The following is a 16,256-nucleotide window of genomic DNA, read 5'->3' on the forward strand; positions in this document are numbered from 1 at the left end:
AACTACATTACCCATGATGCTCCTGTGGTTCCAAGCCGGACATGAGGTCAGATTTGTGCGGAGAACTGAGTGACAGCAAACTGGAACAGCAGGGCTCACTTAAGTCCACGGACAGCTTGTACGGACCAAAAACAAACAGGCAGCCGAGGTGACGATGGCTTTCGAGGTTTTCTCGTACGAGAGTTTGGTGCACGCGGTGTCGGGAGCTGTGGTAAGTCACCGTCTGTCTGCTGTGGCTGCAGCTGCTTGTACACGTAGAGTCTCCACACTCATTGATTTAAACATTAATGTAGCATATAATTGTAAAAATTGAAATATTCAGATCAAACTTTATGTTCGACAATATGTACAGCAGATATCTTCACTCCTACTTTGTGTCTTGACTTGTGACTACTTGTGTTATTTTGAACTGCTCCTATCTTTCATTTATTCACTCTTTGTTTCTTGGAAAATGAAACAAAGCTTAGTTTTTTCCATTGTGGTCTGGTTGTTATTAGGGAAGTGTGACTGCAATGACAGTGTTCTTCCCTCTGGACACTGCCAGACTGCGTCTACAAGGTGAGAAACAACAGAAATTCCCCCAACATTACTAATGCGTGTCAAGCTTTATTTTTTTTGCATTATTTCTCAATTTTTTTTTATTTTTTTTTACAGTGGATGATAACAGGGAAGCCAAATCAAGTCTGGCTATTTTAGCCGAAATCATCAGCGAGGAAGGACTGTGAGTGGATTCATCAAAGTCATTTACTTATGTATTTTTTGTTTGCTGACCTAAAACCTTTTTACTTAATACAGTGTCCAGTTCAGGCTGGTTCAGGCCATCCTGGAACATTTTCTGAATAAGCTGGCATAGGTTTAGACTGCTGGGAGACCTTTACTGCACTGAGCTGCTTTCCTACTCTTCTTACAGTGATGGTCACCATTACATGTCTATTCTCTCTCTCTCCCTCTACTCTCTTGCTCTCTGACTTCCTGTAGAATCTCTGATACGAGAACTGAAAGTCCATGGTCTGAGCCCTGGGCCCCAGCAAGCAGATTAATTGATTTCTCATGATAATGTGCTACTTTTTGCTCTCTGTCTCTGTCCTTCCCTTTTCTCTTTCTGTTCTCTAACCCCAACCAGAGCAGCAGAAAGTCTCCACCTCTGAGCCTGGTTCTGCAAAAGTTTCTTCTCGTTGATGAGGAAGTGTTTATCGCTCTCGTTACAGACTTGCACCCTACAGAGGTTGGTTCCCAGTCATCTGCAGCCTCTGCTGCTCCAACTTTGTGTACTTCTACTGCTTCAACTACTTCAAAGCCAGCTGGCTGAAAGGAAAACAGTCCACATCGGCCAACGACTTAATCTTTGGCATAGCTGCAGGTGAGCTGCTAATGGTTATTATCAAAAAATATTGTTTTATTTTCTCTACAGAAAAAGACAAACACGAGTGGATTTCAGATTTGTGTTCCTCATTTTCCTTCTGTGGAAAAGAGCTTTTAATGTCGAGCGTCACGTCTTTGTTTTGGTGACATTACTGGTTGTAACTTCTTGAATTTGCATCCTTGTCATTCCAGGAGTGATAAATGTGCTCGCTACCACCCCACTGTGGGTCGTCAATACCAGACTGAAGCTTCAGGGCTCCAATTTTCGTAATTTAGACATCCACCCCACCAACTACGCTGGCATCTTGGGTAAACGGACCGGACACTGTCTACACCTGTTTTTTTTCACACATATTAATCCATATCCATCCAGATTAGTATTTGTGGATACTGTTGTGTTTTGTGGAGGCATATTAAGACTATTTTGTCTTTTTTTACAGATGCCTTTGTGCAGATCACCCGAGATGAGGGTGTGGGAGCACTGTGGAATGGGACGTTCCCATCACTGCTGCTGGTGCTGAACCCGGCCATCCAGTTCATGATTTACGAAGGTCTGAAGAGGCAGCTCAGGAGAGGAGTTCCCAGGGAAGTGAGTGAGAAAGATGAAGCTTAGGGAGGAGTGCGAACATCCAGAGACATTATCTGGATGAAAAGATGCTTGATATGCAGACACTTGCTAAATCTTTTCACATGACTTTGGTGTGTGGCTTAAACAGAGGTCAGAGGTCAGACTCGGCATGTGTCACTGCTTCTTTTCACATGATGTGCTTTCACTGTTACTGAGAGTAATTCGAACCATGTTTCTCGTCCTTCCTGAAGCTGTCGTCATTGGAGGTCTTCATGATCGGTGCTGTTGCCAAAGCTGTTGCCACGACTGTCACATACCCTCTACAGACCATACAGTCTATTCTTCGGGTCGGTTTTGTGTTTTAATTCTGTTATCTGGGGTTCATTTGTTCATAATTTTGATTAGTTGATGCTCAAATTGCTTGTTTTTTTTGTACATTTTTCAAGTTTGGTCAGTTCAACAGATCAACAGAGAAATCAAGGCTGCTGTCCACCCTGAGGACTATCAAGTGTCTTCTGTCCAGCAGAGCGAGGTGGGTGATTTACACACACAGAAACCGCTTGTGCAGCTTGTATAGGATTCTCATAATGACAAATAGCCACAAAGTTATTCTCAAAGTGATGGGATATCTTTGCAGAATGCATAGTCAATTTATACAGTTGATCACATGAGGACGGTCTAAAATAACCTCACTGCCAATCTTAAACCGCCGTGTTAAAAACACACAGAGCTGTTGTTGTTCATTCCATCTGTCGTACACCACTTCTCATTCTTTTTTTTGTTTATACATATTGCACCATGTACAGTGGAAATAAAGAAATGCAGCTCACATCAGACAGGCATTTTAAAACTCAAAAAGCAGCAATAATCAAGCCCCTGGCTCAGATCATGGAACATTGCAATATCTCCTATCATGATTTTAGGTTATTAGATTCACACACAGCTCGATGCTGTCAGTGTCCATGCATGACAACTACTGCACATACAGACATGGACAAAATTGTTGGTACCCTTTGTTTAATGAAAGAAAAATTCACAGTGGCAGAGAAATAACTTGAATCTGAAGAAAGTAATCAGAAAAAAAATTCTATGAAATTTAACTAATTGCTTTTCAGCGAACAGCTTTTCAGTACTTTGATGTTCCTGTGACTACAGCTGCACATATTATTCAGAAATTCAAGATTCATGGGACTGTAGCCAACCTTCCTGGACGTGGCCGCAGGAGGAAAATTGACGACAAAAAAAAAGACGGATAATACGAATGGTAGCAAAAGAGCCCAGAAAAACTTCTAAAGAGATTAAAGGTGAATTTCAAGCTCAAGGAACATCAGTGTCAGATCGCACCATCCGTCGCCATTTGAACCAAAGTGGACTTCATGGGAGACGACCATTGTTAAAAACAAATAATAAAAAAGCCAGACTGGAATTTGCCAAACTACATGTTGACAAGCCACAAAGCTTCTGGGAGAATGTCCTCTGGACAGATGAGAAAAAATTGAAGTTTTTTCCAAGGTACATCAGCTCTATGTTCCCAGAAGGAAAAATGAAGCATATCAAGAAAAGAACACTGTCCCTACTGTGAAACATGGAGGAGGATCTGTTATGTTCTGGGGCTGCTTTGCTGCATCTGGCACAGGGTGTCTTGAATCTGTGCAGGGTGCAATGAAATCTCAAGACTACCAAGGGATTCTACAGAGAAATGTGCTGCCAGTGTCAGAAAGAGTTTCATTGGTTAAATTTTCTAGACTTTTTATTCATTACTACTTTTTTCAGATTCAAGTTGTTTCTCTGACCACTGTGACTTTTTCTTTCATTAAACGAAGGGCACCAATAATTTTGTCCATGTCTGTATTGACAAGTTTTTCTTACACCATTTAATGTGGCTTTACTGTTCTGTCCCTGTTTCTCTGCTGTAGGAAGTATGGCATGCTGGGTCTGTTTAAAGGCCTGGAGGCGAAGCTGCTTCAGACCGTGCTCACTGCAGCCCTCATGTTTCTTCTCTATGAGAAGATTGCCAGCTGCACCTTCAAAGTGATGGGACTGAGCAACAGTCACTACAAGAAACGCTAGTTGATGAGTCGCTTCACAAACCATGGACACTAGCTCGCTCACTGAAGCACAGATGACCTGTTTATATTTTACTTTAAGTGTACTTTTTTAAAAATGAATTTGTGATGAGACTTTAAACTTCCCAGGAACTCACTTTCTGTAAAAACTGTGATGTTATTACATAGTGTGACGCTAATAAAACTTGAACAAGTTGAACATGTACCACTTACTATTAGATTTTGTGTTTGGTGTGTGACAGTTGGGAAAGCCTTATAAATCCAAAACAATCCTCTCAGAAGACATGCTGTGGTCCCTGCTATGATGTTTTCCACACATCTCACTTCTCTTCATTAGTTTTAACTCAGAGAACAAATAAATATTCCGCTCAGTCTTCTCATCATGGTTCTCATGTTGCTTTAGTTTTGGTCTGTGAATGAACTGATGGAACAAGGGAAGGTCTAAGAGCAACAGAAAGTTAGTCCGTAAGAGACCTCGCAGAAGCTGGTTTATGTTTAACACAAGGAAAACAAACAAGTTGAGCACGTGTCCTGAAAGACTTTCACATTTACTACATAGAATTGATGCTATTAATCCAAATGCCTCACTAAATTTTAAACAGGGGAGGTGGTATAGACTGACTGTTTGGATGTTCATGTTTGTATTGAAGGTGCTGTAAAGTTTTATCATGAATTTGGGATGAATAAATTATCCTCCTCACTAGACTTGATCCAGTTACAATTCAATTTCAACAGCAAAACTAAGTTTATCTGTTGATTTTGAACCAGATTCCAGAAATGGGAAATTTTCTCGTTTTTTCATTTTTACCCTAATGACGAAAAACAATTCTATTCAGCTAGTTTTATCGTTTTTCCGTCCTGAATGACAAAATGTATTTACCACTCAGTGTTTCCTTTTTGACAGGTGGGGAGGAGTGCTGACTTGGATGAATATTATTGACCCTAACCTTAACCTTAACAGAGTAAAAGTTGGGATAGGCCAGGTCCACATTGTAAAAAATGAAATGCTGAGTCGTAAATCCGTTTTGTCGTTCAAGACAAAATTATTCAAAGATCAGTTAGACTTCTTTTCAGTGTTTACCAGTTATTTATTCTTTTAAATCTCATGGACTATTTCATGAATTAGCTTTAAATGATTTGAATTCTCTATTTCAGATCAGAGACTGTGTCAATTGATAGATTTCTTTTTTTTTTTTTTTTCAATTTAAATTAGCTTGTTGAACATGTTTTTCTCTCTTGGTTCTTTATACTGTAAATCCAGACGAGGCCCATGTGTGAATTTTCTACAGCACAGTACACCGGCCACACCACGGTACACACGTGGATCTGTCATGACCGTCTGCACAGATCGCACACAGCTGGGATGGGCCGCGCCAGCGTGGCGGTGCAGTGGTACGAGTCCATCCACAATTTTTACAGATCACGTAAACCACAGTTACGTGACGCAGCCGCAGCTTTCAGACTTCCATTAATTACGTAAGCACTTCAGCGACTGAGTCTCTCTCAAATAAGTATTCAGGTGGATTCTGTGCCTTTTCCCTCCCAAAATATGGATCATACAACCACAAAGGACGCAGAGAAGAACTGTGTGCTGTGCTGCCAAGACGTGGAAATCTTCGCTTTAGGAAAATGCGACCACCCGGTTTGTTACCGCTGCTCCACCAAGATGAGGGTGCTGTGCGACCAGAAGTACTGCGCCGTCTGCCGGGAGGAGCTCGACAAGGTGCCCGCAACTCCGCTACTGTGGCCCGGGGATTGAGCTCGGCCCAGCGAGCTAGGCCTGAATTTCTCCGTAATTTTACAATATGACTCATTGGCAGAACTTTCCTATGCCATCTTAGGTAGCACCATGTCAATAAAGTAACAATAACGGGGAAGACGCGATCATATTCAAACGTGTCGGACTACTTTTATGGTTGTCAGCTTAGCTGAGATGGCTAACATTAGCAGTTTATCTTTGATTATTTGCTGTCAGTGGATAAACAAGTAAGAATCTAACCTCCCCACTCACTAATGATTCTAACGGTGGAAAGTCGACCTGATGTAACAGTAAACGTGTGTTTCAGAGGATTGTTTCTATACTTAATGACACATGTCACCTGTCGCCTCTCAGACAAACCACGTTACAGGCTTCTGTATTGAAAGCTGTGCTCACTTTTACGACACACTTGCTGTGTATTTACATGAACAGATTAGGTGTCTGCCCATCTGTCGCTCCTGGATTACACCAATCTGATCTTTTGCATACAGGTGACTCAATGGACTTTGACCATTTATCAGCCCAGGTTTGGCTGGTGTTACAAAACGCCACTCCCTTCCACTTTCTGTCAGAGACTGCTCCAGCTGAATACTTATCATGTTCAGAAATCTTAGTTTTTTGCGGTATTTTGGATCTTCCTGCCCTGGAGGGCAGTGCTGCACTTGTAGCACATTTAGTTTTGTGGGTAAATTCAAAGTCTTTATTCAGACGAAGCAATCAGAGCGTTTCTGGTTGTTTTTCTCTGGATCACTTTCATCCGGCATTAAATTAAAGATCCCTGGTCTGGATTGTGTCATCCCCAAAAGACAAACCTTTACTTATAAACAGTGGTCCCACTGAGGGAGTCAAAACGGTTCATATCTGAGCAATCTTGTGAAGTTTTTCTCATTTTATCTGTCTATTGTCATTGTCACTTTGATTATGAGGTACAAATCTGGTAGGTCTTGCCACAGTGCACCTCGCTTCATACGGTCATTTGGAAATACACTTCAAAATCTGAATCCCCCAAATGGTTTCATTAGCACTTTATCTTCACCTGGCGTGAGCCGTCCAGCATTCCTCATGGTGTGACTGTCACATTTGTCACAGGTGGTGTTTGTGAAAAAGCTGGCAGCCTTTCAGTCTCTGCCCTTCCAGCAGTTCCCCTGTGACAAGAAGCATGACATCTACTTTGGTGATGAGAAGATCCACTCCCAGTACAGGTGCTGTATGACTCCACATTTTTTTAGATTGTTGCAAATAAATTTGTGTTCTGGAACAAGTGGAGAGCTAAACATAATATTAGTTCAAATTGGTGTTTGAGCCTGAGTTTTAGTGATTTTAATACCCTGAATCTGTGCCTTTTCCCAATCTCCGATCAGGCATCTCCTGTTGGCAGAATGTGTCCGCTGTTCAGAGCCGAAGATCTTCTCCAGATTTGAGGAGCTGGAGCAGCACATGAGGAAGCAGCATGAGCTCTTCTGTTGCAAACTCTGCTCGAAGCATCTCAAGGTATTATTGTCTCACGCTAATCAGCCGTTCCTGGGTATCTGCTTTTGAACTCTGTCATGTCATGCCATGCAGATTGTGAATATAGCTGCAAATTCGAAGTTCTTTCAGTTTCATTTCTTTGTAAACACAACAGAGTTGTTGTGAAAACAAAACTCAAAAAGTGCTGATAATTTCTCAACAGAACACAGCATGGCTTAAGTGACTGTTATTTGTGGCTGTGCCATCTCGAGCTGTAGGACCATTGTTTTTAGTTCTTTCAGTAGAACTGTAACTGTTCAGAGTGTGCAAAACAGAGAAACTCATTGGAAAAAAATTCCATGTTTCATGTTAAAACTTCCCCTCTGCTGCCAGATTTTCTCCCACGAGCGGAAGTGGTATAATCGTAAGGAGCTGGCACGCCACAGAGCACACGGAGACCCGGACGACACGAGTCACAGGGGACACCCGCTCTGCAAGTTCTGCGATGACCGTTACCTCGATAACGATGAGCTGCTGAAGCACTTACGCAGGGACCACTACTTCTGCCATTTCTGTGACGCGGATGGTTCTCAGGAATACTACAGGTGCCTGTCCCCATCTCGTATTCATATAAGCAGAAACCTGATACGTTCACACGTCATTCTCCAAAGTCGCACTGATTTTTGTTGGTTATTTTTTTTTAACTCTGCTGTCAACAGTGATTACCAGTATCTCAGCGAGCACTTCAGAGAGAGTCACTATCTGTGCGAGGAAGGTCGCTGCGCCAGCGAGCAGTTCACGCACGCATTCCGCACTGAGATCGACTACAAGGCCCACAAAGCTGCAGCGCACAGCAAGAACCGAGCGGAGGCTCGGCAGAACCGCCAGATCGATCTGCAGTTCAACTACGCCCCGAGACAACAGAGGAGAAACGAAGGTCAGTGAAGATGAGCTTGTTCTGTAGTCGCATGAGCGCATTTGGACATTTGAGGCAGTGATGTGAGTAAAGTGCGTGTGTGTGCTCGCTTTAGGAATAGTGTCAGGCGAAGATTATGAAGAGGCCCGACACAGTCGAGGAGGAAGAGGAAGGCTTCAGGGGGGACAGAAGAGCTGGAGGTACTCTCGGTGAGTTCCAGTGCTCAGCGTTGAATAATCAATCGCATTTGACCTCTTTTACTCGGTTTTGTCAAAAATGTTTGCTGCAGAATTTTGAGTAAGTTGATGCCGATCGTTTTTTTTTTTTTTTTTTTTAATAAAATTTTTTATCACGTATCCTCTGGACCACATCAAAGAAATAGTTTAAATTTAAAGGTTATCATTGCACTATTTTACCACTCCAGAAGAAACTGGACTGTTTGTGGCTCCTGAACTAAAATGTGTTTGATGCCCTGCAGTAATCTAACAGTGCAAATCAAGAGTTCTGATCAGACTCCTGCAACCTCTCCTTGGTGCTAAATAGATGATTTTATAACTTTGTTGATATGATTATCGAAGTTGAGCTTTTGGCATTCATTTCCTCTCCTGCAGTAAGTAGTAATTTTAAGGTGTGGAAACACTCCGCCTGCTGAGAGCGCAGCCATAGGGAGACCAACAAGGACGCACGACGAATTCAAAAGATATCATCATATTTATTATTATAGATTTGTGATTCAGTAATTTGATCTTGGAACTTTATTTTTCATTGCTTCCTGTTGTAGCTCTGCTGTGTATCTCTGGTAAATTGTAAGTGGTGTGTTGTTGGAAAGTAGAGCTCTCTCGTCTTTTCGTCAGCTCTCAGAAAGTTTTCCAGGACAAAATAGGAAAACACATGGATGTTCTCAGATGACTGATTACTGGGCTGTCCCACACCCAGGGCTCAGGAAAACAATGTATGAGCGTGTCCTGTAAAGCTTTCATATGAACCATCTCTCTTTAATGTGCCGCCTCGATACGTAACGAAGCACCTAAAACAAGTGTTACTTTCACCAGTAGGTTCTAACTGCGTTATGTTTAAAGGGAATTACTGAAAATCCGAGCTACCCACAGTCCTGACCACTTCTGCCATGTCATTAACGTCCTCTCGTTGTTCAACCGAACGCTTTTCCACGCAGCGAGGAGGAGGACAGACAGATGGAAGCGGCTTTCCGGGCCTCCATGGCCACGCGCCGGCAGGAGGAGAGAGGAGCAGCGGCGCAGGAGAGGAGCGCTCCCAAACACTCCCGAGAGGAGAGGATGGAGAGAGCCGAGCCCGAGGAGCCCCGACACCGAACTGGACACATCAAACCACCAATTAAACCTCCAGGTAGAGCGAGAAAGCACCAACATGTGTGTGAGAGAGAGAGCTGTTTGAAGGTATTAATTGTCAGCTCTTTAACAGTGAGGACGATGAAGAGCTCTAATCCAGGGGATGAAGATGACTTCCCGGTTTTGGGAGCCGCAGCCGCTGCACCCATGTAATCCTCATTCCACAGAACAAACAGTGCTTCTCCCAGTACCGTCTGGCTAATGTTTAAATCGCGGCGGTGTTTCTTGTCCCCCTGCAGCGTGAAGCCAGTCCCCGCGGCGGCGACAGCAGCTCTGAAGGAGGACGACTTCCCGAGCCTCTCGACCGCCGCGGTGTCGTCGCCCATGACTCCGGCTTACTCCGCCCAACCCAGAAAGACGTCTTCCTTTCAGGAGGAGGATTTCCCGGCCCTCGTCTCCAGGGTTCGGCCCGTGAAACCCGCCGCCGGCTCCAACTCTGCCTGGTCCAACCACACCGCCGCGGCCAAACCCGCCGCTCACCCGCCTCCCCCTTCCAGACCCAACCCTCCGCTGCCCTCCTCGTCCTCTGGCCCTCAGCCCCTCTCCTCCTCGAGCACCTCGTCGTCGAGGAGGAAAAAGAAGGTAGGGGACGCCGGGAAGGCAGCTTTGAGCCACTCTCCTCCTCCTTCAGACGACGAGAGCGGAGGCATGACGCAGCAGGAGTTCCGCTCCGTGCCCACCATGCTGGACATCTCCTCTCTGCTCACCGTCAAAGGAGGCAACAGCAAAACTCCCGCGCCGTCGTCCAAATCCTCCGCCGTGACGTCCGCCTCTCCCACTCCGGCGCCCTTCACAGACGTCCCCGCCTCCAAAGCCAGCAAGAAGAAGAAACAGAAGAACACAGCCGCTCCCTCCACATCAGCGTCCACGCCCGCAGCGGCTGCGAACGCAGCGTCGGGGGAAACGGCGGCACAGAAGGAGAACGTCCCGGAGAAAACCTGGAACAAACCGCCCTCCGGCGCCGGCACGGCAGCTCTGACCAGCGGACTCACCAACGGCTACGAGGAGAAGCCGCCACCCGTGAACAAAGACAAAGCCGCGGCGCCGCCGAATTCCAAAAAAGAACCCGACCTCGAACAAGAAGAAGAGTTTCCGGCTCTCATGACCAAGAAACCCCCCCCAGGTAATCATCAGCTGGCATTTTACACCTCGTGATCTCTTCACGGTTATTGAGGAGTTTCTTACCAGATTGTTGCTGTAATGCTTGCAGCGTATTTTCAAGAGGAAAATAGAAAGCGGAAGAGTCATAGCTACTCTGGTAGTGATGGCTTATTGTTAAAAGAAAACTTTCTGGAAGGAAATTGGGCGGTTGACCTGTCCAGGCTGGACCCTGCTTGTGATTTTCCTCATCAGATTCACTCTGAGTTGGGTAAAGTGACGTAGAAGGCCAGTAGATGGATAGATTGCCAGGTATGGAATTGTTTGCACCATCAGGAGTTTTTTGTTGAACGGTTAGGGTTAGGGCTACCCCTTGAAACATACTGTGATGATGAAATGTAATTGTCTTTTTGTTGTTTGTCCCAAAGTCTCCAGTTTGTGTGCCAGGCGCGATTGTTGATGAAGCAGATCCATTTTGTCTCTCAGGCTTCAAGAGCAGTTTTCCAATGAAGGCCTCAGCTCCTGTCCCTTCATCCACGATGCCTCCTCCCCCACCTGGCCTGGGAATGTCGGCCCCTAAACCTCCTCCAGGCTTCACCGGGATCCCCCTCAACAGCAACGTGGTGGAGCCGGCCCCCACTGCCGTCACCCTGTGAGTCGGCGTCTCTCAGTATAGCCTCTTCCTTTATCCGCGAGCCTTTTATTTATGACACTGAGGGCCTTGTGTGTGTGGGTGTGTGTGTGTATGTTGAAGGCCCTCCAAAGCGTCGAGCAGCGGTTACCTGGTGCCAGACGACTTCCAGCAGAGGAACCTGGAGCTGATTCAGTCCATCAGAAAGTATCTGCACAACGACGAGTCCAAGTTCAACCAGTTTAAGAACTACTCTGCCCAGTTCAGACAGGTAATTCTATCAGACTCTGAATCTAATCCTCTTTTTTTGTGATCGCTCGATCTGTTTTTGAGCATAACTGCTAATTCGTCAGTCAGTTTTACCTGACCAGTGTTGTGTTTTCAGGGTGTGATATCAGCAGCTCAGTATCACCGCAGCTGCAAGGACCTGCTGGGGGACGACTTCAACCGCATCTTCAACGAGCTGCTGGTGCTCCTCCCGGACACGGGCAAGCAGCAGGAGCTGCTCATCGCCCACGGGGACAGCAAGGCGCTGGAGCGGCAGTCGGGGGGCGGCGGAGGCAAAAAGAACAAGAACAAGAAGAACGCCTGGCAGACGCCCGCCGCGCCCGCCAGCGCCGCGGCCGAGCTGGACTGCCAGGTGTGCCCCACGTGCAGACAGGTGCTGGCCCCCAAAGACTTCAACTCCCACAAGACGCTGCACATCACGGAGAGCGAGGAGTTCCCGTCCCTGCAGTCCATCAGCCGTATCATCAGCTAGCCCCCCCTCCCTCCCCCTCCCCCCGGCGCTCCTCTGCTCCGTTTGCCGTTCGAAGGGTGAGTTTTCATTTCCAAACCGTGAAGCCGCCACCGGGAAGGACGGCGTCGTGTCAGACCTCACCCCCGAGGAGTCTGCGAGCCTTCGGCTCAAAACAGGAAGTTGATTTATAAAAATCTTTTCTGTCTGCTGAAGTTTTTCTTGGTACGTTTGTGTGAAGGTCAAACAGTTCAGACAGAGCTTTCCCATCTGAAACGCTCCTTCAGTTCATATCCTTTGCAGACATCTCCAGCTGGCACTGGCACAGGCGGTGTGTTAATCTCGACTTTCTGTTTTGTTATGAAATGGAAGTGAACCGAGATTTGGCCCGATTTCATTCATTCATTCATTTTCTGTCAAACAAATCTTGATTTCCATTTTTGCCTTGATTTACTCTGACACAAAACAGTGTCTTGTTCACACGGAAGTCAACGTTTGCATGATTCTTTAGCAGGACTCGGGGCAGAGAAACACAATAAAAAAAAAAAAGTTCAGTTCTACTCCTTAACGCCGTATTTATTGAAGTGAAGCTGTTGATTTTGTTTGGATCGTCCTTCACTTACCAAGTGCTGCTTGACGCATGAGTGAACTGACTGATATCAGATCTCATCTTGCTGACAGTAAACTGCTTTCAGGAATTTCTTTTTTGGAACAACTTGAATGTCTTCTTCACCCTTCAGAATTGTGCAAAGGTTTTAGGCAGGCGGTTCAGACGGCAGAGGGCGGCGACACAGCGTTGGTTGAAATGAGATTCCTTTTCTTTTAGTTCACTTTGTTGCTCAATAGGAAGAGACTAACACCTTGATTCTTGTCGTGAAAGCATCTGTACATAAACTCATCTGCTGCCTAACTCGTTTGCACAACGTTGTCTCTGAACTGTTTCTATCTTTAGTGGAATAAGTAAAAGAAGAGTTTACACCACTGGTTGCTAAGAAATTCCGTAAATTCCCATCACTAACTATTAAAAAAAAAACCTCAATAATATATCACCATTTTTTTCTTTTTTAATTTAAGCAATTAAGGAGTAGTGGCAGGACAGTGAGGGAAACTAGTAAGCGTTTGTTTTTAAGCATAGCCAGGACAAAGCAGCGCACGTTAAGGTTAGTGTAACTTGACCATTCGCCCACTCGGACTACATAACTCGACCCGGCTGCCGCCGCCATGTAAGTGCATATAGATCTATTGCAGAGCAAGCGTTCGCACTGATAGATCGTGTGGAAAAAGCAAGGCGGAGGTGTGGCGTCGCTCTGGCGTCGCTCTGGAGCCGCAGGACTTCACTTGTAGGGAAACTCGATGCCAGCAGTTCAACTTCACGAGCAACGCATTCAGTTCTCATCTTTTCTCTCAGGACCCTTAACTTGCACTGCGGCCCGCCTGGGTGTGCGTCTGTCCTGTTGTGTGTTTGTGCGAGTGTGTTCGTTCGTGCGTGTGTGTGTGTGAATGAACCTGTCGATAGTTTCTTTGTACGCCACACTGCAGCTCACCCTGTTTTCTGTCTGCCTTCAATAAAGCTGTTTTTGTCAGCACTGTATGTCTTTTTGGTGTGTGTGTGTGTGTGTGTGTGTGTGAATGTGCTTCAATGTGTTACTTTATTTAAGCGTCCAAGTGCCGATCAGATTGGTCAGCTCAGAAAGGGTTGTGTCTTTGTCTATTTGTCTTCCATTTCATGTTGTCCTGCTTGGAGACATCGATCGAAGGCAGTTTACAACCCGGACAGATCAACACGAAGCGTATCTTCTTTCTCCAGCAATGAGAGCACAGTGTCAGTGACTGAGGAGGCAGAAGGCCTCAACACTCGCCAGATTTCATCCAATCTGCAGCGAATGTGTGGCGCTGAATGAAAACAACCTGATACTGGAGAGGCATGCGGAACGTGTTCCTCAGTGTGTGGATATCAGAATGTTCTTGTGACTGCAGCAGGAGTGTGTGGATGGATGGCTGTCTGTGTGTGTTGGACTTATACTTGCTTGGAAAAGTAACCTGCCCAAGGTTGTAATTTTTAGTCGAAGTCAGCCTGGTTTGGATGGAGAACGCATGTTGAGGAAACTCTACAAAGTTTGATTACTTCACAAAAGTTTCATTTTCTATGAATGAACTGAAAAGATGGATTCCAATCAAGCAAGTTGAATCAAGGGAGTTTCAGTTTCATTTGAGCAGAAGAGCAAGTTAATCTTAAATTTGGAGTTGTGCCTCTACCAAGCACAAAGAGTGGTGGAGAAGAGCTGCATAAATACAAAATGAAGGATTTCACACCGTTACAGTTCATGAGGGAACATACACAGATGTTGGAAAAAACTGAAGCACAGGTCTGTGGATTTAGTCTGGTTGAGATTCTTCCGTTTCCGAAATTTTCTCCTTTAAATTAAATCGTTAATAACAGAAAAATGCACCGCTTCCAACTGACTACATTGCTTAGCTTCAGATTGCTAAGAAGACTGGAAAGTCGTGGTTTTCGCCGTCACCAAGTGGATCCAAGGTTTCCTCTAAAATTGGAGTGTTTGAACAAACTGGGGGTTCAAATGGAGTTTGCATGTTCTCTCTGTGTGAGTTGTTTTTTTTAAGCCTCCGTCTCAACTAGAAGACAAGATGAAGACCAAAGATTGCACATTAATTATTGGGTAGATGAGACAGTAATGGTCACTGTTACATTGTTCATATAAAAAGAAAACATTTCATTTGCATAAACATCATTTATATAAAATATGAGGAAAATCCAAGATGGTCAAATCATTTCTCTTTTGTTTTCACGGAAAGATGAACATGAAAACGAGACAAACTTTCACCCAACACAGAGAAAAAGCGAACAATCCAAAACATGTTTTCTTTTTTCTTTATTGGAGTGACGGTCAGACTGCAGTCCAGAGACATTCAGGTAATAGACAGTGACACACATCTCTGTACACAGCATTTTTACACTGAAGAGGTCAAACAACTCAGAAGAAACATGATAAAGGGGGTAGCACGTTACAAAATCAATGCTTACTTGTTTGTCGTTCGATGGGGGTTTAATTTTTATCGTTATTATAGAGGGGGGGGGGAGATATTGGAACATCCATGCAATGTATTGAGCTGGAAACCAGCCGACTGGCGGCACCAGCGTTACTACATATCACAGCCTCTTCATTATCTCAGTCTAACAAAACGACAGCATGACTGCAAAAAACTTGTCCCCTTTTAAGAGTGGCTGAACAAAGTGTTTCCAACACACAGTGCATTCTAGTTAATAAATAATCAGTACTGATTTTTTTTATTTTTATTTAATTATTATTTTCAGTAGTACAGGACAAACCAGACCCTGGACAGCATCACACACAAGATCCATTTACTTCAATAACATACTGAATTTGTACAATCAACCAATACCACGGTAGTGTACGTGGGCCAGAGCACAAAACACAGAATGCTTGTATTATTATTTTCATCTACCACACGGACTGAAGAAGAGACTGAAGCACTGAGAACAATTATACAACCTGACCTGACAGCACCCCGGACGAGCCAGTAATACCTCCACCGTACCGCGCCCGACAGGTAAATACCGCCCCCAAAATGTTTAAAGGACGACACTGGTGCTTCCATTATTACCGACCCTTAACCCCCCTGAAGAGGACTTCGTGAGACCTCTAAATATCTATCCCAATCCCAATCCCACTCCTACTCTCACACCCAAAAACTCCTGGAAATTAAAATGCTGGATTTTTCTCCTCTTTGAAATACTTGATTCTGAAATCAATAATTGCTGGAAATAAAGTCAAATAACATTAAAAAATATCATGCTCACGAAATAAATCAGCTGTTTTGAGTTTTTTCCAATTCGTCTTGACCTTGTTCAGGATGTTTTTCTATTGGAACAAAAACTCAAATATTGCACCAGGCTTGAATTTGTTTTTGGATTGATGTGAAAGGAAACCTTTTCATTAATGAGGAAAACGTCTTTATTTTATGAGCTCATACGATTACCGATGGTGTTTTCAGCTCTTTGACAGTTTTTTTTTTGGAGTCGGTGTTGTGTCTTTCTACGGACAGACACTCTGGATTAAACACTCTTTAGTACTAGAAAATAATCTTCACATTATCTGGAAATCTGTGATTCAAGGTGTTTTTTTTTTTTAATCTCCAACAAGGCTAAGATCCCAGGAGCAGAAAAACTTGCTGACAGTTCCTGCATCAACGTATGAATGACATAGTATTCAATATATCTATATATAATGGATTTATACAACAGATTCATGCATTACTATCAT

At 44.4% G+C, this 16,256-nt stretch overlaps 3 protein-coding genes across 3 annotated transcripts in view; all 3 read left to right on the forward strand.

Annotated features, from left to right (window-relative positions):
- Positions 1-16,256, forward strand: part of arhgdig (Rho GDP dissociation inhibitor (GDI) gamma) — a 42,873-nt gene that overhangs the window by 25,661 nt on the left and 956 nt on the right. Inside the window, exons 7-8 of the mRNA XM_030088617.1 lie at positions 1,483-1,492; positions 7,019-7,024. The gene's annotated coding sequence lies outside the window, so the exon portion shown is untranslated. The remainder of the gene's footprint in view (positions 1-1,482; positions 1,493-7,018; positions 7,025-16,256) is intronic.
- On the forward strand, positions 66-4,627 carry slc25a17 (solute carrier family 25 member 17). The gene is made up of 9 exons (XM_030088612.1): positions 66-211; positions 498-558; positions 655-721; positions 1,209-1,360; positions 1,555-1,671; positions 1,803-1,951; positions 2,182-2,277; positions 2,377-2,462; positions 3,847-4,627. The coding sequence occupies exons 1-9, from the start codon at positions 155-157 to the stop codon at positions 3,998-4,000; spliced, it is 939 nt and encodes a 312-aa protein (XP_029944472.1). The 5' UTR covers positions 66-154; the 3' UTR covers positions 4,001-4,627.
- On the forward strand, positions 5,463-14,809 carry znf598 (zinc finger protein 598). The gene is made up of 12 exons (XM_030088611.1): positions 5,463-5,719; positions 6,845-6,957; positions 7,117-7,246; positions 7,598-7,809; positions 7,924-8,141; positions 8,236-8,329; positions 9,295-9,485; positions 9,561-9,636; positions 9,727-10,610; positions 11,072-11,237; positions 11,340-11,487; positions 11,602-14,809. The coding sequence occupies exons 1-12, from the start codon at positions 5,546-5,548 to the stop codon at positions 11,974-11,976; spliced, it is 2,781 nt and encodes a 926-aa protein (XP_029944471.1). The 5' UTR covers positions 5,463-5,545; the 3' UTR covers positions 11,977-14,809.

The sequence above is a fragment of the Salarias fasciatus genome, chromosome 4 (assembly GCF_902148845.1).
Source record: "Salarias fasciatus chromosome 4, fSalaFa1.1, whole genome shotgun sequence".
Classification (NCBI taxonomy): domain Eukaryota; kingdom Metazoa; phylum Chordata; class Actinopteri; order Blenniiformes; family Blenniidae; genus Salarias; species Salarias fasciatus.